This window comes from Neomonachus schauinslandi, chromosome 11, assembly GCF_002201575.2.
Source record: "Neomonachus schauinslandi chromosome 11, ASM220157v2, whole genome shotgun sequence".
Taxonomy (NCBI): Eukaryota; Metazoa; Chordata; class Mammalia; order Carnivora; family Phocidae; genus Neomonachus; species Neomonachus schauinslandi.
This window is the reverse complement of record NC_058413.1, coordinates 96908992-96932858: the sequence shown is the minus strand read 5'-3', so window position 1 is coordinate 96932858 and position 23867 is coordinate 96908992. Positions and strand designations below refer to the sequence as shown.

Here is a 23867-nt window from a genome sequence, read left to right as displayed (position 1 = left end):
GGTTGCTGGGATAGGGAGGCGGCATGCGGGAACATCAGCTGAGCACTGTCTGCCTGGTGCTCAAAAGCTAGCCACAAGGCAAAGGCCCTCACCAGCAGCCTTCCCAAGAGGGGTTGCTCCCACTCCACCATCCCTGCATGTCTGGGGCTGCACGTCAGAGCGCACAGCCTTGAGCTCCAGGGCCCCCGCAATCCTCCTGGTGTTGGCTTGCAGCTGGGAAGAAGCCAGAAGCCCCTAGAAAGCCCTGATTCCTGGCTGGGGTCGGTCTGCAGCTGCATGGCATGCGTGGCCGCTCAGCCTCAGCAGGGAAGGTGGCAGCTCCCAGGCCCCATCTGTGCTGCCCAGAGGTCCTGAACCCCAAAGAGGGTTGGCTCCTGTCTCCTGCAGTCGCCGCCGATGCCAGGGTCACTGGGGTCTTATAAGGCGAGGCCAGGGGAGGTGGGTCCTGGAGGGTCCATTCCTTAAGTGTTAGCTTCAAGATGACGGAGCCGTGGGGCACACAGGTCCTGGGAGCTGCCAAAGGGCAATGTACTAGGAGAGTCAAGGTCACCAAGGCTTTCTGCTCCCTGAGCTGGCAGGGGATGGGGACGTCCTCTTCTGTTTCTCCAGCTGCTGACAAGGGCGAACCTGTTTGACCCACCTCTCCCACAGCGAATACCCTGGAGAGAAATACATTCTTGACTTTTCTCGGAACTCACGTCTGAGCTTGAACTGGAATAGAGGCTATTCTCTCCAGCTGCGGTCCTTCACCTCCTAGTACCCACTTCCCCCCTGCCCCTCATCTCTGAAAAGCAGCTCCAGGCCCCACCACCTCCAGCAGCAAGCCCACCCTCTCTGCTCCTGCTTTTCCTTGGTGACCTTCTGGATTACACTGGTGTGGCCCAGATGGCTCACACCTGGCTTTATAATGACATCTTTGTCATTTATTTCACAGATGGCCGAGTCTGGCCAATCTCAAGAACTCAGCTCAGGGTGTCTGTTAAATATATGTGTCTTCTCAAAGTCCGTTGCCCAGAAATCCTCACTGGTAACAATTCCATTCATTTCATGGTTCTCGAGAGTTCCAAAGAATTTTTGCTTCCTTGAGCTGCTTCGTTCCTTCCAGTGACTCAGCGAAGCTGGTGTTGTGATATGTAACTTCCAGAGGAGGAAACTGTACTGATACGTAGGTGAGGCAGAACTTGAACCCAGGTCTGACAGACAGGAGGGGCACCCCCCCCCCATCAAAGAAAGGATGCATAAGGAAATGAAAGGTAATGTAAACATTAATAACATAATATCTGCCTGGAGAAGTCTCAGTGCTTTTATGTCCACTGTATCACTTTGACCTTGTGAGGGAACAGGAAAGGACCCATTGCACAGGTAAGGAAACTGAGGCTTACGTGGCTTTCCTAGGGTTACACTGGCGCCCAGCTCACCCTATGGCTAAGAAGGACTACATTTTGCAAAGAAAGTGACAGAGATGCTGGGGTGTGCCTGAGCTCGCACAGCTAGAGAGGAGAGGGGGAGACCAGGGAATGTCCTGAGCCTCCTTCTCCTCCACCGGCCTGCCTCCGCGCCTGGCTCTGAGGCAGGAGCCCACTCCTCCGGACGGTGCAGGGGGCCCTCCCCATACCAGCCCCTACCGGCCCAAGTCTTCCATGACATCCGATCCAGCCTCACCTGCCCTGCCATCGCTGTCTTGGCAGGCGCCCCAGTATTGTGCAGGCAGGCACAGGGCTGCGGCCGGCTCCATAAAATCAGCAGCCGTTGGCTTGAGCTGGCTGATTCTGCCCCCCTGGAGTTTAGCTGTGACAGCAATGAATCACACTAATGGTGAGAGGTGGCATTCTTCCTCTTTGTGGCCTGGAGACAGGTATTTCCAAAGCTCCTCCCCCGGCTCAGGCAAACACACCTGATCTCTCTCTCTCTCTGGACCCAGATGCGGCAGAGCAGCCAAGGACAAGGTGGGGTGAACCAGATAGAGCTGGACAGCCCTCCCAGCCTGGCTTTGCCCGGCCACCCCTGCCAGCCCACGATCACTGGGAGGCCAGAGCCCTCCTCCCCAGGGGAAGGAGAGAAAGAGCCCGGTGACCTTGGCGTGTGCCTCAGCCTGGCATCCCCCTCACCCACCCACCCCTCCCTGCTGCTTGCGCTCCACCTCTGACTCTCTTCCAAGAACAATTTGGCAAGTTCCAATCCACGACCTGCAAAAAACCCAGAGTGGTGGGGAGGGCCACAGCCTGGGGGCCCAGAAGGCAGATTGACCTATTTTTATGTGGTGTTAAGTAAACATAAACACCTCCATGCAAATAGACTTGAAAATCTCTGGAGTGGAATTCATGGGGAGGGGGCAGTATTTGGGAGGTAAAATGTGCAGGACACCTGGGATCACTGTCTGAGGCCAGGGGACTCAGCATTCCCTTCTGGGAAGTGGCGCGACATGCCAACTTCCCTGTATAACCAGGTTACAGTTCCTATATCCAACTAAATTACAGATTGCAGTCACCTGCCAGGGCGGGGGGCTGAGTGGACAGACATGGTTCTGCCCAGCATGGAGTGCTGGTCCGGGAGGGAAGACACACATTAAATAGCAATCCATGCCTGGATTCTGGATTCTTCTTCCCTGTAGGATTCTACAGCCCTAGACCAGAGAGGGAGAAAGGGCTTGCCCATTATGTGTGGGGGTGGGATGGGGTGGGGCAGGAGGGGTTGTTCCTCAATTTGAGCCTGGACCTGGTAGATTAGGCCATCCTGGGTAGATTCTCTTAGTCCGTCTTGGCCAGAGGATCCCATCCCCTTGAATACTTCCAGTGATGGGGAGTTCACTCCAGTTTGGGATTATCACGGCTGTGGGAACCAAGGACTCCCCCACACAAGGCCAAATTCTGCCTCCTCCCATGTGCACTTGATGGGTCTGCAACCTTTCCTCTGCTGTGCAGAGGGAGACAGGCTTGGAGCTGGATGGGCCTGGGCTGGACCTTGGCTTTGCCCCCAGGAGGGCAAACTCACGCCAGTCCCACCGAGCAGCAGTTTCCTCATCTGTAAAACTGAGATACCTTCGGGCAGTGCCGTGAGTTCCGAATGAGTTGATGAGTTGATCTGTGTGACGTGGTCAGCCCAGGGTTCAGCACATATTAGCTGCTTTATTTCGTTATTAATAATAATATTATTGCCATTATTTTGATCATCAGTTTCTTTGACTCTTCATTATGTGTCTTATTTCCAGGCCATAAGACCCAGAGGGTAGTCTCGCTAGTGTACGCCCTGAAGGGCCAGCCAGGTTCCAGGTGTGGTCACACCAAGCCAGGTGATCCTCTCCCTTCGTCTTCCCTCCCTTCCCTCCCCTGCAGAGGGAAACCAGGCCGTGCGGTGTGCCAGAGGGAACTTTGGAGACAGACAGCCTGCGCCCGGTTCCTAGCCCCTCTACCAGGCAGCTGTATGACCTAGACCAGCCACAAGTTTATCAGAAGTGTGACTATCCTACCTACCTCAGAAATAAGGCTGGGTTAGCAGGAGGCAAAAGAGTGGGTGCCGAGAGTCAGGCAAAGGAGGGAAAACTCTTCTATATATGCTAGAGCTGGTAACATCACTCTGTTATGAACAGGATTACCGTGAGAAAACTCAGAATCTCCCCCATTAGATTTCCTCACACTTATTGTAGAGTTTAAGGCTTTAATAACGAATGTGGGGAGGTACCCCCGATCTTTTGCGTTCCTGGGGCCTCTGAGGGTCTTCCTCTGGCCAAGCTCTGAAACTGCTACCAGCCTTGTAAATTCCCTGACCCCCGAGTGTCCCACCAACAGTGGTCAGTAGCTTACTCACAAACTTGAGGTGCGACCAGAGGTTTTTTAGCCTCCATAATCACAGAGTCGACAATAGTGAGCTAGATCTCAGTGAAAGCCTCCGTTTTATCAAAGACCTGGGGGAGAGAGGGCAGGGCAGTTGCGTAAGTAGGACGGGCACCGTGCATGTCCCAGGGGTGGCCGGGAGGTAGCTGGAGCCCTGAGGCCCTCGGGACCGGCACCTGCGAATTCCGCAGCTCTAAACAACTCATAGAACCTAGATAGACTCCTTGCAGGTTTTGGGGGGCAGGCCACGAAGTCACGTTAGAACAAGACTTAGTCCTTGCCCCCTGGGAATGGTGACTCACGATAAAAACGCACAAGACGCACAGAGATGGGGGCGCACACCAGCGACCTCCCAAGGGATCAGCTTGCAGCCGGGCTCATTTGGCCAACAGTCCTTTCCCAAAGACTGAACCGGAATGTCTTTGGGAGGACACTGTCGGTGACCCCTGGCCCCTACGAGCCATCTCGTGTCACAACAGCGGATTCACAAATGGCTATTATCTACCTGGCCTCCAGAGTTTGGAGCCGAGGTATGGATCCTCAAATGTGAAAATAAAGGCAGGACCCTGTGTGACCGGAGCACAGAAAGGAAGGGACTCATTCTACCTGAAGTCCAGGAAGGCTTCACAGAGGAGGGGGTATTTGGGTTTGGAGAGAGATGAAAGGGTAAGTAAGGGCTCTGATCACAACCCAAGTGACCCACCCACACCCTCTTTGCCAAGTCCCCAGGTAGCGGCCCCAGAATTGACCAAAGGGAGAGGTTAGAACCTTTGGTTCTCAGCCAGCAGGCCCTCAGTGGAGCCACCGGGACCCTCTGCTTCTGTGCAGGCCGTGCATAAGGTACAGGTCCTGCCATGGGGCAGCGGCTGGACCCACTGACCCAGGAGCAGGGGGAGGCGGGAGGAGGAAGGGGTGCGGGGAAGGGGAGAAGCTGCTGGCCCACACACACCCCCTGACTGCTTCTTCAGCGGCCACCTCCTCCCTCTGACCAAGGACAGAGTCCCTGGGGCCCTACAAGTGCCAAAGGCCCTACAAATACTCCAGCTCCTTGACACAAAGGAAAGCACTCCAGAGCCACTAGGAAACAAACGGTATTTTATTCCTTTTTGTTGTTGAGAGGATAGGTCACAACACGGAGAACAGCAGTGCCGGTCACAGCGGTGCGGTTTGGCTAGTTTCCACAAGAACACGATGGATGGGACAGGCGGGGTCTGGCCGGACCTTCGACCTCTCGCTGCTCCCTCTGCAGCAGGGCTGTGCGCACCTGCCAGGTCTCTAACCTGCAGCCGGCAGCTGCACCTGCCTCTCTAACCAGGGACGGGCGGAGCACAGGGGCGGAGCCATCCGCTGCCCGGCCAGTGGTGGTGGGGGGAGCGCAGAGAAGCAAAGGTCCCCTGCTCTCCTGGCTGCCCCTCCCCACAGTGCTGGCCCCCACAGTATGGGTCCCTTCAGCCCTCGCCTCCCAGAGACCTCATTCAGGGACAGGCGTCTGAGTCCAGAAGGGCTGGGCTGTAGCTGGGAGTCTCCGAAGCAGGGAAGACGGGGGGTGGAGGGAGAGGAGCAGGGTTCCAGAGCCCATGGGGTTATTGCTGAGAAGATATGCAAGGGGCACATTCCCCAAGGGGCAGGGTAGAAGCCCCGAGCCCGGGATCCCGGGCTGCGCTGCCATGGTGCGGGGCAGATGAGGACTCCGTGCCAGAAGCCCCAAGAGGAAATGACCATGGACAGGGCAGAGCCTGCCTGGAGGCAAAGCTGGGCTCACCAGCTCCTTGCTGTGAACCCCCCATTGCCAAGAGACCCCAGAACAGACTCGGGTCGGGGCTAGAATACAGAAGCCAGGCTCTTGTGAAGGAAGTGAAGAGAGGCCATGGAGAATGATCACAAAGGTCATATAAACCTTCCCAAGTCCCAAGACAATGGGAGGCCCCCACCCATGCCCCCTACCCCTACCTACACCCACCCCTCACTCAAGAGAAGGGACTGGTCTCTCAAGGGAAAAAGCAGACTCCCGGGACTGGGAGATGATGGGGGGCCCAGGGGAGAAGGGAGGGGCCGATGGCACCATGGCTCAGCACCCGCCCAGGAAAGTGAGTCCGGGGTCACTAAAATATAACATCATCCACAAACAAGCAGCAACAGAGACCACAGTCATCAAACACACACACAGACACGTCACAGGAGGTGGACGAGACCGCAGGCTGCGGGCAGGGGAGGCGGGTGTTAGTTGCATCATTAAGTTGTGGACCGTGTTCTGGGGATGGGGAGGGGGCAGGGGACACACACGTTCTTGGCTTCTCCTGGGGAAAGATCTGCTGCCAAAGTGGCCAGTGTTCGTAAGCATCAACATTTGCATCTAAAGGTTCGAGCAGCTCCCTTCAGGTTCTGGAGGCTAAAGGGGGAGAGAATTTAAATTAAAACACAACTTGGGTTCCTTCCAGGACTCTCTACCGGCTGCCCCCCTGCCTTTAGCGCAGCCCCTGTGCCCCCTGAAACCCGCAGGATGAGACCCGCTCCGAGCACCACATTCCTGGGGACACGAGGAGGACGAGCCTGAGATGCAGGGAAAGGAGGTGGGGGCAGAGGAGGGGGGGGCCCCTCGGGGAGTGCTTCTCTCAGCGGGGCTGGAACCTGGGAGACGTGGAAAGAAAAGTGTTAAACCCAGGGTTTCTATGTCAGGACACCCCCAGTAGTGGCTCAGTCCCGAGATCTAAGAGAACAAGGTTTCTGAGAAAGTCCTAGTTTAAAAAAAAAAAGACACAACAACTGCTAGCTTATGCCTCCCTCCCTCGAGCCCCCCCCCCACCATCCCCAAGATGGGACCTGCCAGCCACCACAAAGGGACAGAACACCATGCCACCAGCCTGGACGCCTGCCTCCTAGATTGGCATCTACGGCCACCTCGTGCGTAGGCGATCACTGACCTTTCCGAGCCCCATCTAGAAGATGGACATAATGAGCCCTGTTCTGCCCGCCCATGGGGTTGTCATGATGACATAAAAGCACTCAGGAAAAAATTCACGTGCTATGCAAGTACACAGTGTAATTGCGCTCACGGTAAAAGCTGGTGTACCAGGCATTTCGGTACCAGAAATCTCTTCACTGACAATGTAGGATAAAGTCATAGACCTGCCTATTATGCCTTAGGTGAGGCAGATGTGAGCAGACAGGAGACTGACCTCCGCACCCCCCGGGCCCCCGTATAGTCCAGGGAGGTCACAGAGTGACATGAGCAGACACCGAGGGGTGTGGTGGAAGTGGCCCGAAGCTAAAGGGCCCGACTTCAAGTTCCACCTGTCACTTGCTATCTGGCTGTTCTCGGTGACCTCAGTTTCTTTATCTACAAAATGGGGCTCAACCCCACCTATGCCGCGTCTTCCGGCAGGCTCGAGCGAGTCTGTGCGTGGCAGCATTTTGGAAAATTAAGGCATTTGACGGTTATGACTCTCCCGTGTCCCTACAACGAACAATGGAAGCAAATGCTAAACACAATGTGCATACAGGCTGTGCATGGAGGATGCCGGAGTGGCGGGGGGCGGGGGGCGGCAATACACTGTTCTCCCTAGTTTTGTGTAGACTTTGAAAGTTTCATTATAAAATGTTAAATTCTGGGCGCCTGGGTGGCTCAGTTCGGCTCAGGTCATGATCCTGGAGTCCCTGGATCGAGTCCCGCATCGGGCTCCCTGCTCGGCAGGGAGTCTGCTTCTCCCTCTGACCCTCCCCCCTCTCATGTGCTCTCTCTCTCATTCTCTCTGTCTCAAATAAATAAATAAAAAAAATCTTTAAAAAAAAAAATGTTAAATTTTTTTTGGAGTGGCCCTAACATACTTTCTGAATCATCACTAAAAGCCATTCTCTTTATGCTACTTGGAGAGTGGGAGTATTTCGCCAACCGTAATTCACTCCCAAGTCCTGCCCACACGGCAGCTAAGATGACACCCCGCGAACTTGACCACTGGCTTGTGCAGAGGCCCTAGTTCCCAACCATTTACTGCACATGTGCAGTACTCCGCTGTGTCGGTCCGTCTGTATCACTGCCCTCAGAGCGCGGCTCATAACAGAAGCGGGGCCCGCTGCACTTCTCTGAGGCAGGAACAGCGAGGGGGCCAGGGGAAGACACAGGCAGACAGAATCTCACCTTCCCACCTGAGGGCTACACTTCAATTCTCTGCTTTCTGGGGCTCCGTTGCTAGGAAAAAAAAAAAAAAAGAACAGATTGTAGTGAACAGACCCCTCGCCCCAGCGGGCGGCCCCCATGGAAGCTGCGCCCATGCCTGACGCTGGAGGGTCCAAACCCTACAGCGAAGACGCGATGTGGCAGGATTTGGGGTCAGACAGACCCAGGGGCAAATCCCTGTCCCGCTACCTGCTGGTTATAGGAATTTAGCACATTCCTTAACTTTCCTGGGTCCCTCCGTTATAAAATGCGGATAGCGATGTCTACACCACCAGGCTGTGTGCACGTGAAGTGGGGTCTATAAAGCGCTTGGGATGGTGTCCCAGACAAAGCAGATGCCTTATACACAGTGGCTGTCACGAGTCGAAGCCTGTTTGGTGGAGGCGAGGGAGCGCAGACATGGGAGCACATCTGGTGAGCTCTCGGGAGGCCGTGGTGTCAGACAACCATCCCTCCCTGAGCTATACGAGGACCGTCCCCAATTACTTCTATTCCACCCGGGCTGGTGGTCATGACAGTTACCATTTGCAGTGATGAGGTTCTCCACCTGGGCCTCCTCATCCCCTGGAGCCCTGCAAGAGTCACAGCCCTCCCGTTAGTGGTCTGCACGGCGAACCCACTCTCCTCGCCGCGCACGGCTGTCTGGGTCCATCCCCTCCGAGTCACTGGAGGGCTGGCGCACTCTCCACCAAGAGGCAGCAGGAGAAGTTGGGACTAAAGGGTGCAGTGTCAGGGGAACTCACAGGTACCCTTCAGCGTTGGCCCTCGAGACAGCTAAGTGCTGGGAAGGAGTGGCTTAGGGCGCCTGGGGGCTTGGGGTGCGTCCCGCCAGACTTCGGACTTCTGAGGTCCAGTGCTACCCCTGGTTTTTGTAGTGGACTAATGGGGTATGCCCTTTATGGGTGGGGTGTGAATGACCGGGAGCCCAAGCTTCTACTCAGCCAAAGAGCCCCATGAACAGGTGACAAGCAGGGACAGTGTCCCAGGTCCTGTAGAGAGGAGGACCTCCCGAGAAGCTCTGAGGCCCTCTGCTTCCCTTCTCCCAAGCCCAACTGTCTCAAGGGCCTCCAGACAAGAGTCCAGCACCTTCTGGCCTACCCCCTTTCCCAGTGTACATCAGAAGAAAGGAGGGGCTAACCCTCGACATTTTGACCTCTCCTTTGTCCCAGAATATGCCTGGCAATCTTCAAAACATCTACTCCCAACATGGCCTCTTTCTGGGATTAGAATCCAAAAGAACACTCATTTGGGCTCACACACCAGGGGGCCTTCCCTGTCCCCTCCTAATGTCACCTCAGATGTCCACAGACACAGCATCCTTACCGGGGCTTCTGATTGAAACTGCATTTGCATCTGCGACCTGAAAGGCAAAGAAACCACCCAAGGTCATGCTCCCGGCTGGAGCTCAAGGTCATGCTCCCGGCTTGACCACAGCAGGGCCACCATGTGGGACTACATAAAAAGCACAGCTACATGCAGCAAACCTCTGTCGGAGTAGGGTTCTTCCAAGGCCAAGGTTCAACATTCAGCGGCTTTGATGACTACCCTACCACAGTCTGCTTGATCAGACAAGTGCACGGGGCTCCGTGCAGCCCAGGCTCATGTGGGAAAGACAAACATACGGCAGCTCCCTGGGAGCACTTTGAGGACATCCCCTATCTCCTGTGACTCTCCCCCACATATGCCTCCCGGACACAGCACCGGGAGAGCTACTCTGCCTCTTCTTATTACCCGCTGGTTTTCATCAAGCATTTATTTTGTTCATTCTTGACTGTTTAACTGAGTATTTACTATGTGCCCCGTGCTGTATTAGGTCCTAGAGATAACGGGGAGAATGGACAGTCTCCTCCCCTCTCCCAGGGAGAGCACGGCAGGGCTCTGACACCGTTCTCCACCTGCTTAGCAGCTTACAGAGTGGAGAGGGAACAGTGTCCAGAACTTACTCAGGATAAGGAGAATCCCCACCGAGAAGAGAACCACGGCAAACACCAATCCCCCAATCCTCAGCGTCTGGTAGTCTGCCAAAGGAGCAAGGGGGAGAGATGGAAGGGAAAGAAGGCGGGGAGGGGTGTGCCTTGCCCTCCGCCTCCCCGGGGGGCCAGGGCTGCACCCCCCTCCCCACCCAGAGTTCCCATCACTGCTCACCATAATGGAAAGGGTCCTTTTCTTTCTCCTGCTCAGCTGCTGAAAAAAACAAACAAGTGTGGGTAAGAGAAAGACAGCGACACCTGTGGTTCCAGAACCTCCCCCAAGCCTCACAAACCTCACTTCCCACAAAGGGACTCCTGCAGAGGAGGGCCCATTAAGCAGAGATGCCTGGGGAAGTACGGAGGGCTAGGGCCCGCCTGAGAGCCGGGGGGGTACTGTCAGAGCCCCAGTGAGATTCTGCCTCCACAGCGCATCCGTACCCTTTGTATTCTCACATCACCCCCCACGGCAGGGTCTGCCACCCTCTTGTTACACACGGGGAAGCGGAGAAAGAAGGAAGGACATGTGACTTGCACCAGGCCAGAATCCAGAGTAGGCCTGGCTCCCAGGTTCCGGCCAAAAGTCTACAGGGACGTGGAGGGCTTGAGGGCTGAAAGCAGAGCCTGTTGGGCCCTGTGGGAAGAGGTGGGCAGCCTGGCGTAGGGCCTGGGGACACCTGCTGCCTTCTAGCACCTTCTCTGCTGACTAAAGTGGGGGCAGGGGAGTCGCTGATCAGCCATGTCGAATCTGAGAGCCCCCCAGCCCTACGGTCCCAAAGGGCCAGGACCTGGAGGGGTACTTACCACTGGCCAGGACGGCGGGAGCCAGCAGGCTGCACAGGAAGATCAGCACCACCTCCATGGTGTCTGGGGACGGAGGAGGAAAAGTCATTCTCTGCATGGGAGACTCCCCACTCCAACCCTCAGCCTGAGCAGAGGGGCTGAGTCGGGCTCCCAGCCCTACACTGAGTACTCTCCGCACGGTGAGAGTTCAAGCGAGACAGCAGAAGCTGCTACCATTTACTGACTCTTACAGAGGGCTCCGCGGGCAATCATTCAGTGACTACAAGGGAATCCATGCCATCCGCACACACGATGACTGACCCATTCTGCAGGTGAAGAACCTGAGCCTGAAGAGGATAAATGACACCCATGATGGTGAGCAATGGAGGCCAGGTCCTCACCCAGCTCAGGAAGCCCTCCACCACACTGCCTCTCCCATGCGGGAGCCAGAAAACCCCAAGGGCTTTGGTAATGACCCCAGCTGCACCCCTGTCTCCAGGCCATCCTGCCGTGGCCACCCCCAGTTCACTTAAGATGTCTGGCACTTCCTGGCCCGGGTCCCCACAGCCAACACCCACCAGCAGAAGTCGTTCTTCCATGAGATTAAATGGGGCAGGTAAGCGAATGCCTCCCCAGCCCAGCCAGCCACGCGGGGCGGGAGTCCTGCTGCTTACTGGTCTCCATACGGGAAACCCTGAAATGCTGACAGCTCTCCTTCAGTTACCCCTGACACCCTCACCTCTAACGTGCCCGAGCCAACGCCTCCCACAGGATTAGTTCATAATTCTCCAGAAAGGCGGTTTGCTCAAACCAAGGCTGGTTCTCGGAGCCTCAGCGCCCTCACCTCTCACCTTCCCTGGACTTCTGCTCGTGAGCTCATCAAGCCCCTGTCTCTGTGGCCAGGGACCCCAGGATGGGCCATCTGGATGGAGGCAGAAGGTGGCCAGATGGTCCCTTCCCGGGATAGATTTTAGTGGGGTTACACACACGTCACGCCTGGGCTTAAGGAAGTGTGGTGAAGAGCCAGCAAGGAAAAGCAGGGGAAAACCCCAAACCAGGAAAGCACGAGGCTGTCCGCCCTTTATCCAGGGGGTGACACGGGCAGTGGCCTGACCCCTGGACTGGTATCGGGTGGCCAGACCATGCTTGCTCTGAGGGATCGCCCCTATGACGTTCCCGGCCCCAGGCGAGCAGCCCCAGGTGCACTGCACCTCTCGGCCACCAGAGGTCAGCTGCATCCAGAGTCCCCCTGAGGCACAGCCGTGGACTTGGAGGTGGCCACTCGGGAAGTATCAAAAGGCAGTGCTTTGCTTCTAATGCCATCTCATCTAATATTTGTAATTCTTTTCAAGTTTACAGACTTTATATGTATAAAAATATATGTAGCACACACATATAACGGAGCAGAGTAATAAGATGAACACCCATAACGTAAGAACAAGACCTTTACAAACACCTGCTGCATTTCCTCCAACAGTACGCCTGTACTTTCCTCCAGCCCATCCCCCTGCCTCATTCCCACAGGTGAACAGGATCCTGAACAACAGATATCCATACATTTGTCATCACTCCCTTGTTCTTCTTCAAAGACATTTTTTTTTAAGATTTATGTATTTATTTGAGAGACAGAAAGCACAGGAGTGGGGAGGCAGGCAGAGGGAGAGAGAGAGAGAGAGAATCTCCAGCAGACTCCCCACGCAGGGCTCGATCCTGGGACCCTGAGATCATGACCTGAGCCGAAACCAAGAGCCGGATGCTTAACCGACTGAGCCACCCAGGCGCCCCAAAGACATTTTTAAAAAATTAACACATAATTCACATACCATGAAACTCATTTAAAAGTGTACACTTCAGTGCTTTTTAGTATATGCACAAAACTGTGCAACCACCATCACTAATTCCAGAACACATTCATCACCCCAAAAAGAAACCCTGTCCCCGTCAGCAGTCACTCCCATTCTGCCCTTCCCACCCCCTCCCAGGCTCTGACAACCTCTGATCTACTTTCTGTCTCTGTGGATTTGCCTGTTCTTACTTTATGTAAAAGAATTGTACCATTGTACAATATGTGGCTTTTGGTATCTGGCTTCTTTCACTGAGCATCACGTTTTCCAAGGTTCATCGATGTCAGATGTCAGAACTTCATCCCTTTTTATGGCTGAGTAATAACCCACTGCATGGGCATCCCTCCTGCTCTTCTCCTTAGAAATCTATTTATCATGCACATAATAATAAGATGGTGTTTAGTGGAGTTCTGAGCTTTGTAATTATGACATTATGTTGTTTACAGTCTCCCGGGACTGGCTTTTTTGGTTCATATGATGTTTCTAAGATTCACCCATTATGACATGTGACCACAGTTTATGCATTTCTGAAGTTGTGTAGCATCCCATTATGCAGGTTAATTATCCTGTCCATGCTCCTGTCAGTCGATATCTTTTTTGTTTTTCCCATTTTGTGTGATTGTAAATAATGCAGCTGTGCACATTTTTCTGCATGCTGCCCAGGGCAAACATGCAAGACACTCTTTTTCAAATTCTTTGCCATCATTTTCATATGAAATGCTTTTTTACATTGGAACCCATTGCAAATATATATTCACATATGCCAGGAACAACATCGCAAAACAGTTAACCTTAAAATGAATGATGACCTCTGACATTTTCTAGTTTCCTTTTATTTTTTTTAAAAGATTTTACTTATTTATTTGAGAGAGAGAGAGAGCACAAGTGGGGAGGAGAGGGAGAAGCAGGCTCCCCGCTGAGCCACCCAGGCGCCCCTATAGTTTCCCTTTTTAAAATAAAAGGGCTAGGCCCATGAATGGGTCACTCTGCAGTAGGAAAATGTTTGTTCTAGAGACAGGCCAAGGAGGGAGGTCACTATGCAAATCGTCCACCTTACAGAATACTTGCAAACTGTTTTCCAAAGTGGTCATGCCCGTTTCCACATCTCACCAGCTGCACGACTATCCCTATTACTCTGCATCCATAACAATGCTTGATATTGCCAGACTACATAATTTCCGCCAATATAGAGGTGCAAAATGTGGTCTTAATTTGATCACTGAGTAATGGAGCTGGGCTTCTGTTTATTTGCCATTCCTCTTTCTTCATCAGTGATGTGTCTTTCATGTCTGTGGCTCATTTTCTTCAAGTGGGTTGACATGATTAGTATTATCCACTTATATTCTGGATATAAAATCTTTGTCATTAAGTACTGCCAATGTCCCTTCCCAATTAGTGGCTTGTCTTTTCATCTTTTGTTGCTGTCTTTCCATGACCAGAATGTCTTAATGCTAATGTAATTGAATGCGATGATTCTTTGTGTGTGTGTCCCGTGGAAGATAGCCTTTGTCTGCCTGAGTCAGAAAGAATTTTCTTCTGGACATTTTACAGCTTTGTCTCTTACACTGAAATTTTTATTCCACCCAGAACTGGTGTTCATGTAAGGCATGAGGTAGGGATCTAATTTTTACTAGCTGACCTGACACTCTGTTGGCAACCCATCCTCCCTTTCCTCCGGATGTGTCCTGCCACTTCCGTCGTATACCTGGTTTCTACTCAGGTGTGTGTCTGTTTCTGCGATTCCTCTTTTGATCTCTTGGTCCATTTGTCTGCTCCTGCATCAGAATCCGTGTCTCAATTGGTACAGCCTGATAGCAATCTGCCCATGTGGTAGAAGAAATTCCCCTCTTCATTTTCCTCTTACTTCTCTTCCTCTTCCCCTCTTCCTTCAGGAATATCCTCCCTATTTTTGGTCTTTTGCTCTTACATAGAAATTTTAGAATCGCCTGTCAAATTCATCTAACACTGTTGGGGTTCTCATTGCCATTGCAAGGGATCTATGCGTAGAACCACCCGGGGAGAAACAGCATCCGTGGAATCTTGAGTCTCCTTATCCATAAATACATCTTTTCATTGGTTTGTATCCTTTTTAATGTCTTATAATGGTTTTATAAATGCTTTCATATTGGTCTTGCACGTCTTCTATTAGATTTATTCCTGGGTGCCTTATGCTTCTTATTGCTATTTTAAATGCTATCTCTTGTGTGTGTTTTCTAATTTTTGTAGGTACAGAGAAAGGCAATTGATTTGTACATATTGATCTTGAATCCAATAATCTCACTAAACTCTCTTATTATTTCTAATAATTTACCTGTAGATTCCTTTGGGTTTTCTCTGCTGACATACCATCTGCAAATGATACAGTACTGTTTCCCCTTTGCTGATGAACCCTGTTGATTTTTATTTCTTATGTCCTGCCAGGCATTACTGTAAAATGTAGAATAGAAGCAGGAATACTGGAAACACACACACACACCCCGCCTTGTTACTGGTTTTATTTTTTACTTGTATTTCATTTTTGTGTGTGTTTATTTTTAATTTTTCCCAGCTTTACTGTGATGTGACACCTAACAATGTGTTAGATTTAAGGTGCGATGATTTCTTTGATGCATGTTTATGCTGCAAAATATTGCCACAATAAGATTAGTTAACACCTCCACCACCTCACATAATTACCTTTTGTGTGCATGGTGAGGAATGATAAAGAAAATGTGGCATAAATACAATGAAATATTATTCAGCCATCAAAAGAAGGGAATTATGGATTTTAAATAGATTTCTTCTAATGTTTTATAAGTTCCCCTCTAATCCTGGTTTTCCAAGATGTTTCTGTTTTACATTAATTACAAATGAGTGTTCTACATCTACAGCTTTTAACCTTTAATCTATCAATGAAAGAAATTATGTGCCTGGATTATCTAATGTCAAATCACCCTTGCATTGCTGGGATAAAACCAAGGTATTGTCTTCTTAGTAAACTGATGGATTTGGTTTGCTGAGATTTTATTTAGGATTTTTGCATTAAGGTGCAAGAGTAAGATTGGGCTGCAATTTTTATTTTATTGTATTGGCCTTGCCTTGTTTGGGTATCATGGTGGTCCTGGCCTCACAGAACAAGTGTTTCCTCTCTTGCTATTCCCTGGAAGAGTTTGCAGAAGACTGAAATAACCTATTCTCTGAACGTCTGGTAGCACGAAATTGTGAAATCATCTGACTCGGTCTTTTCTTTGCAGGAGGATTTTCAATTGCCTTTTCAATTCATTAATGGCCATGACACTCCTCAGATTTCTCTTCTTGAATATATTTAATGAGTATAATTTTTATAGCAATTTGCTCTTTTCTTCTTTATAAAGTTGTTTATAGTATTTTCTATTTATCCTTAGAAACCACTAATTTCTGTTGGATCTGTGGTTATGTCTTTTTTTGCATTCCTAACATTGTTTATTTGTGATGACTCTTTTTTCTTCATCATCTCCACTAGATATTCACCTATTTCATGTCTTTTCAAGAACCTGCTCTTGGTTTTGCTGATCCTCTCTACTGTGTTTTAAATTGCCCTTCATTCTGCCCTTATGTGTTCTTTGACTTTATTATTCTTTCTTTATATTTATCTTCTTACGATGGATACCTACTTATTCATAAATAATTAGCCTTTCTTGTTATCTAAACATCTAAGACTATAACCCACTATAAAGTGCCACTTTCACCCCAACACATGAGTTTTGAAATGTGGTTTTTGGATTATCGTTTAGTTCTTAGTATTTTAAATTTGCACTATAATTTTTTTTGGCCCCAGCATTACTAAGCAGTGTGTATGTTAAATGCCCAAAAGCATAGTGATTTTTTAATTTACTTTTGTAATCGACTTCTAACTAAAGTGCACTGTGGTCAGAGAACATGGTCTGAGGATGGAGATGTCTCGAAATTTATCGACCTATGATATGGTTAGTTATTTTAAAAATTATATTCCATTTATTAGAAGACTGTGAATTCATTCTTGGGAAGAGGGTTCTATGTGCCCATCAAATTAAGATTAACTGTGTTGTTTAAATTTCTATATATTTTCTTATTCTTTTTGACTGTTTGGGCTATCAAAAATGGAGATAGGTCTTTAAAAGCTACCTCTGTGAGGAAGGATTTATATATTTATCCCTGTGTTTCTTACAATCTTACAATATTCTAACAGAGAGTTTAAAATTGTAAAATTGTCCTGTGAGTTGGATCTTTTCCGATTATATAGTGATCCTCTCTCTGTCTTAAATTGTTTCACTTTCCACCTTCCTGTGTCCTTATGTGATCTCTGTGCATTTTATCATCTTATAAATGGCAAAAACCTACATTTTTTAAAAATTCCACCTGATAACTTCTATTAACAAGTTTATCCCTTTTAACTTTATTGTGACTATTGATACATTTGGTCTGATTTGTTTCTCTTTTGACTTTTTTTTTTTTTTCCAATTGATTGATTTTTTTCTTTCTTTCTTATTTACTATCTCCCTCTACCGGTTGAGAAATTACACAAGCTATTTCTAGTCGCTTAATGGTTACCTTTGGAATTTTGCATGTGTGTTTGCTATAGACCGAATGTTTGTGTCCCCCAGATTCCTGTATTGAGACCTAATTCTCAATGTGATGTATTTAGAGATGGGCCTTTGGGAGGTGATTAGGTCGTGAGGGGGAGCCCTCATGAACGGCATTAGTGCCCTTATAATAGAGAGCTCTCTCCCCTCTCCCACCAAGTCAGGGCCTCAGTGAGAAGATGGGTCATCTATGAATCAGGAAGCAGACTCTCATCAGACACTAAATTTGCCAGCACCTTGACCTTGGACTTCCAGCCTCTAGAACTGTGAGAAATAAATTTCTGTTATTTATAAGTCACCTAGTCTATGGTACTCTGTTACAGCAGCCCAAGCAGACTAAGACAGTATTTAACAAAGACTTAGAAAGTCTAACATTAAAAGGTATCAGAGTTACTAGGCATAATACCCTTCCTGAAAAAATACAAAAACACAAATCACCTCTCTCCTAATAGGTATGCTATTATTATAAAACTATCCGTTCTTTTTTTAATTCTATGACATGGATATTAATATTTATGTTTCATGGAAACATGTTCATTTAGATTTACCCACATGCGTGGTAGCCAGCCTTCAAGATGGTCCCCAGTACCCCCTCGTATTGACAGCCTTGTATAGCCCTTCCACACTGCACCATGTGGCCCATAAAACACGGAACTGATATCTCACTTCCGGATACTGGATTACAAAAGGTACCATGGCTTTCTTTTCTCTCTCTCTCTCTCTCTCTCAGATTGCTTGTTCTTAGGGAAAAATCACCTGCCATGTCTTAAGGATACTCAGCCATCCCTGTGGAGAGGCCCACATGGCAGAGAACTGAGGACCTCAGCCCAAAAGCCCACTAGGAAGTAGACCTGCCACGGACCACGTAAGTGAGCTTGGAGGCAGATCCTCCAGCTTCCACTTGATTGCCCCCCTGGCTGACAGCCTGACTGCAACCTCGTTAGTGACTCAGAGCAGAACCACGCAGCCAAGCTGCTCCCTCATTCCTGACCTCAGAAACCGTACGAGATAACGAATGCTCTTGTGTGGGGCTCATTTGTTATGCTGCACAAGATAACTAATACAACATATTTACTAACTGATTTCTTCATGATTCTTTTTGAATCTTAGCCATTCATCAGGACATTTTCTTTACTCCTGAAGAACATCTTTCTAGAATTTTCTTCAATGAAAATCTATTGGTTACAAACTCGGTTTTTGTGTCTCTGAAAATGTTTTCATTTCACCCTTCCGGTGGACAGACTCAGGGGTGATCCTAGTAACGCTGACCTACCTCCGGTATTCCAGCCTTCGTGTAATGCCCTCCCTGTGGATGGGGACAGCAGCTGGGATTGGCTGCTAGCCAGGAGAGGGGTTTTTGGCCCCTCCTGGGAGCAGGAACGACACATGTCAAGGGTTCCAGGGCACTAGTCACTGCTGTGCTTTTCCCTCAACTGCCCCAAATCCCTTCCATGGATGCTCAGGTTCAAGTCCGTCCTACAAACACACACTGAATCCTAGAAAGGGGCATGCACTTCTGGGCTCTGCAAAGGATAAACGGGTAAACAAGACATAGCCTCAGCTTCGAAGGACTGGCAGGGTTTGGAAGCAGAGGGCTCTGATACATCAGCAAGGGTGAAGAGAGCTCCACGAGAGGCAGAGGTAGAGACTACAAAGGAGAGTCCGTCGGGGCAAGGAAAGGGGGAGCAGGGAATACAACAGGGAACCTGGGACGTTCCCACGGAGGAGCTGACATTTCAGCTGGACCTTGAAAGGAGGATGGGATTTTTGATGGAGAGGGACAAGGAGAGAGAAACTCAGGGCATTCTGGCAGACTAAATAAATAGCATGAGCCAAGGCAGACAGAAGGGAAAATGGAAGGCAGGGAAAACAAACAGTACTCAGTTCAAGTTCTAAGCTCAGTTCAAGTTGACCCTCAAGGCACTTCATTCAACGGTGGTGGCCTGAAGGGCCTACCTCAGAAGGACTCTGAACGAGATCCATCAGGAAAGAGGGCCTCAGCCATTAGTAATGCCTGCGAAGCACAGGATGGGGCTGGGACAGAAATCTGCCAAGTATGTGCCATTTCTAGAATAAGCTACCTTCCAAACAGTGAACAGTCTTGTTGAGTAAAGCATGAGGGGTGGATGGCGAGAATTGTGATAAGTCAGATGGCAGAGGATCTCGAATGCCAAGCTGAAGAGTAAAGACCAGTCTTTGTGTTCTGAAGAAAGCATTTCTGATCGAGTTACAGTGTGCTCAAAGAAATACTGTTACAGATTTGGAAAGTGACCAACTCCCTGCTCCTCCAAGCTGCTGCCCAGGCCTGGCCTACACCAGCCACACCTCAGCACAGGCCTCCTCAGGGTGCCTCTTGGCCCTGACACCCATTTTTTAAAAGTCTCGTTGGTACCACTGGCATTGCCCAAGTCAAGTGGCCCAACACACATACAGAAGCTCTGAAAAGACACATAATGTTCTGCTCTCACTGATGCACCGAGAAACCCCATCTGGGCCTCCCCTCCCTCCCACACAACCGCTCCTGGTGCCCCACGCCCTCCCCAGCCCTCCCAGTTACCACACATTCCTTGCTCCCAGAAAGGATGCAGGGCAGCCTGGGGCTGGCTGAGGGTGGGTGCTGGAGGAGGGGGTTAGGTTAAGAGGCGGCAGAAGTGACAACTCTTGTTTCCAGGCCACAGAGTCTAAGGAGTAAATGGAAGAGAGGAGGGAGGCATCTCTGGAAGAGGGCGTTCAGGAAGCCACATGAGGCTCCATGTGCACGGGAGGCCCCGGGCCCCGGCGTGGGGGTGCCTGAGGACCTGGCTCTCCAGACCAGGGCTCGGGAGAAGTCATTACCCTGAGGCTCCGGAGCCTCCTCACTCTGCCGCTCCCCAGCTCGGGAACTCTAGAACCTTCAGGCCACCCTTCCCAGCTGGAAAATGGGACGAGCCACAGTTTGCTTCCTCCGTGGCACTGTGTGAGAGAGAATTCGGGTTTCTACCCGTTTCTCTTCCCCTCCTTTCCATGTTCCATTATCTCGATATCGGTCAATGCTGGCATTTCAGGTGGCGGCAGCCCCCTTCAATGTTAATTTTGTCCCCTGCTCCCCCTGCCTTTTGCACAGTTGCTTTCTGCATGTGCGGGAGAAAGCAATCAGAAGAGTCTCTCCGGCGATTATCTTTCCATTCTGAGTCACATAATTTCACATAATTGTTGAGTAAAAGCTGCTCAGAAAAAGAAGCCACTGGTTGATGATACAGCAACATGCTCTATTAGTTTTGATTCTGTGCAGCAGTGAGGTAGATCAGAATACCCAGTTCTATTGTGAAAATAACTCCAAAACAACCTCCCCGTAAAGTGCACAGCCTCCAAATTACAGTGGGCCTTGATTATCTCATGCTCATCCCTCTGTCCCTCGCCCCTCAAGCCTCGCAGCCCATCCATCCTGTGCATCTCCCCTGCTTCCTTCCTTCAGGCTCAGCCCATCGAAAACATGCCCAGGGGGATCACCAAGGCCTGGGTCCTGGCAGGATCCCCAAAAAAAGATGTGAGCCCTCCTCCCACCCCCTCTGGACAGGACATGCTGGAAGGGGCTCTTGATGGTGTCACAGAACGCCTGGGCTACCTGGTTCACCTCGACTCTTACTGTATGCCCGGGGCCGTGATTTAGCCTGTGATGTATCCAAATCTGCCACAAAGAAACCTGGTAAAAGAAAACTGCACTGTGTATAAATAGGATAAAGCCAAGATGTGAGGTTTACCAGATGGAGCTAGAATCACAGCACGCTAGGGTTAGAAGGACGGAGATGAAAGCTCTTACTTGTTATTTGAGGAGATGAGGCCCCAACAGAGCAGCGATGCAGCCGGTTCACACAGCTGGTCAGGGCACACAGCTGTCGGCTGCTCCTGTCTGGGAGGGACTGGGAGGTGGGCAGGCCAGGCTTGCAGGACGGGAGGCCAGGGAGGCAGCAGGGAGGAAGACAGGGCACCGGCAGCAATGGGGGCAACCAGGACGATGAGAGGGGGTCGGAGGAAAGCCCCTGACAGGCTCCTTGGCTCTCCAATGGAAGACCACCTTTGACCAGAGACGTTCAGGGGGGCCGTGGTGGCTTCCGGAAGGCGAGCAGTAGTATCCACTCCAGGGAGGGCCTATAGGAGGCTCGGAGCCCAACTCTTACTCTCTCAATGGGAAGGCAAAAAACAGGAGGGCAAAAAAAAAATTAGAAAAAAAATAACAGGAAGTCCTTTCCGATTATGCTGACTATGCTGTGTGGCTGAGCTTGGTGCAGGTGGCAAGATCTGAACAGTCTAAGGCCGGCGAAGGACTAAAAAGAGAAAAGGTCCAGGACTAAAAAACATCACCAACAAATTGGTCTGATTTACTGACAGAGAGGTGGGTTCTTCACGTGCCTAAGACACTGATGGTTAAATCTTACCGTTTGGCAGGAAAACAGGATGAGGCGGTCTGATCTATTTGTGTCAAGATCCTTTTGGAGACGGGGGACAGGCCCTGGCAGCCTTTCCAGGCCTCCTTAGCCTGGGCAACCAGGCATCCTCGGCCCTCAACACAAACCACCGCCCCCCTCATGTAGAGAGGCCTTGTCCTGTCTAACTGCTCATCACCTTCCTGCTTCCCATCTTGGATGCTTTGGCCTGAAGCTCTCTTTGCTTGGCATTTTACGTACCAAAATAAAGAGAAAGAAAAGAACAAAAGGACAGTCATCCTCTACTTGACAGCTGTCTCTAGAAGGGCTCAGAGGGCACTCTTCCACATTCCTTCCTGCTGAGCCCAGCTTGCCTCTGGCTTCTTCTCTGCTTTCAGGATGGGGTGTCTGCCCCTCACCTCGTGTCCCCTGGGACCAGCGACCTGGAAACAGGCCAGGACCACACAGTGGCCTCAAATCCCCAAATGGATGCCCTAAACTCTGACCCTGAAGCTCCCCAACCACACTGACCCAGAGCTATGAGCTTCATCATCTGTTTCTGTAAAATACAGGTTGGATTCTTGATCCTCTTTGGCCCCTTCTGGAAAGCTGCTCAGGATCCCCCTTCCTCATATGGCTACAAGACCTAACTGCAGCCTCCCTGCCTGGATGCCTCTGTGCAGCGCTGCCCACCCCCCACCCACCCCTAGGCCCATCAGCCTCTACGCCAGGTCCAGGCACATGAGCCAGGGGGCCCTGGAGCTGAGGGCTGCAGAACACAAACCCCCCAAAGAGGGATGCTCAGGGCTGGGGTTCCTTGCAGCTCACACATAGCCCACTCAACACTGCACACTTCCTGGAGCACAGCCTTGACCAGAGTGTGAAAGGGAAGGTGGAGGAAAGACAGGGGAGACTTCTAGGTGGTAGGGAGCAGTGAATTCGGTGGTAGGAATGAGCAAGGTGCTGGCAACTGGAGGTTTGGGGCTGGGAACAGAGGTCTGTCTGGAACATAAGAGTCCTTCTATAAACTCCATGGAAGGAAATGTGAGGAACTAAAAAGTCTCAGATGGGAAGCCCATACCTGAAGAACAATCTAGGGGCCTGGACTGGCATAAGAAGTTGTAATAATAATCATGACAAATAGCCTATGAGGTATGTATTACCATCAAACCCATTTTATTGTTTTTCTTTATTTTTTTTATTCTTATGTTAATCCCCTATATTACATCATTAGTTTTAGATGTAGTGTTCCATGATTCATTGTTTGTGCGTAACACCCAGTGCTCCATGCAGAACGTGCCCTCCTCAATACCCACCACCAGGCTAACCCATCCTCCCACCCCCCTCCCCTCTAGAACCCCCAGTTTGTTTTTCAGAGTCCATCGTCCCTCATGGTTCGTCTACCCCTCCGATTTCCCCCGCTTCATTCTTCCCCTCCCGCTACCTTCTTCTTCTTCTTCGTCTTTTTTTTTTTTCTTAACATATATTGCATTATTTGTTTCAGAGGTACAGATCTGAGATTCAACAGTCTTGCACAATTCATAGCACTTACCAGAGCACATACCCTCCCCAGTGTCTATCACCCAGTCACCCCATCCCTCCCACCCCACCCCCCACTCCAGCAACCCTCAGTTTGTTTCCTGCGATTAAGAATTCCTCATATCAGTGAGATCATATGATACATGTCTTTCTCTCATCAAACCCATTTTAAAGGCTAAGAATCTAAGGTGGAGAAAGAGCGGTCCCCTGGCAGATGACAGGATTCTAGACTTCAACCCAGCTTTGTTGGCCTCCCTACTGGTGGAGGAAGGGTTGGCTTCCTGCCAGGAGCCCAGGACTCATCCCAGGGGAGGGCTCACATCCTCTTGGTGAGTCACCTGCACTGCAGCTGCCCGGGGAGAGGGGGGCCCACCCTCACCCCCAGCAGTGGCCACCCTGTTCCTTGCTCCCACCCCAGCCTAGTGGGCTGAGCTCTGCACAGGGGGCCACAACAGAGGGCCTCTGCGTGAACGTTACCAACAAGCTCCCCAGCATCTCTAGCTTCATCCATATTCATACAGTGAATATACACCGCCTGCCAACTCGCCCTTGAGGGAGAATTTATAGTCCCTTGTTGGATAGAGAGCTGTTTACTCAGGAGGGTGATTTTTTTTTTTAACAGATTACAGAATTGCACAGCTGATTAGGGTGCATTTGTGTCATGCCAAGAACTCTTCTCAGTGGTTTAAATATCCTAACTCATTTAATCCCTACAGTAGTTCTAGAAGGTGGCTATGATTAGGATCA

At 50.5% G+C, this 23867-nt stretch overlaps 1 protein-coding gene across 2 annotated transcripts in view; it reads right to left on the bottom strand.

The window, feature by feature from the left end:
* Positions 1–4908: 4908 nt before the first annotated feature.
* Positions 4909–23867, bottom strand: part of FXYD6 (FXYD domain containing ion transport regulator 6) — a 30989-nt gene continuing 12030 nt past the window's right edge. Inside the window, exons 2-8 of one of the 2 annotated variants that reach the window (XM_021696243.1) lie at positions 10776–10838; positions 10150–10188; positions 9948–10022; positions 9328–9364; positions 8527–8576; positions 7966–8016; positions 4909–6219 (exon numbers count right to left, since the gene is read on the bottom strand). In XM_021696243.1, the coding sequence (XP_021551918.1) occupies positions 7988–8016; positions 8527–8576; positions 9328–9364; positions 9948–10022; positions 10150–10188; positions 10776–10833 (288 nt within the window). In that variant the 5' untranslated portion in view covers positions 10834–10838 and the 3' untranslated portion in view covers positions 4909–6219; positions 7966–7987. The remainder of the gene's footprint in view (positions 6220–7965; positions 8017–8526; positions 8577–9327; positions 9365–9947; positions 10023–10149; positions 10189–10775; positions 10839–23867) is intronic. The other variant, XM_044919879.1, reaches the window with a different exon arrangement.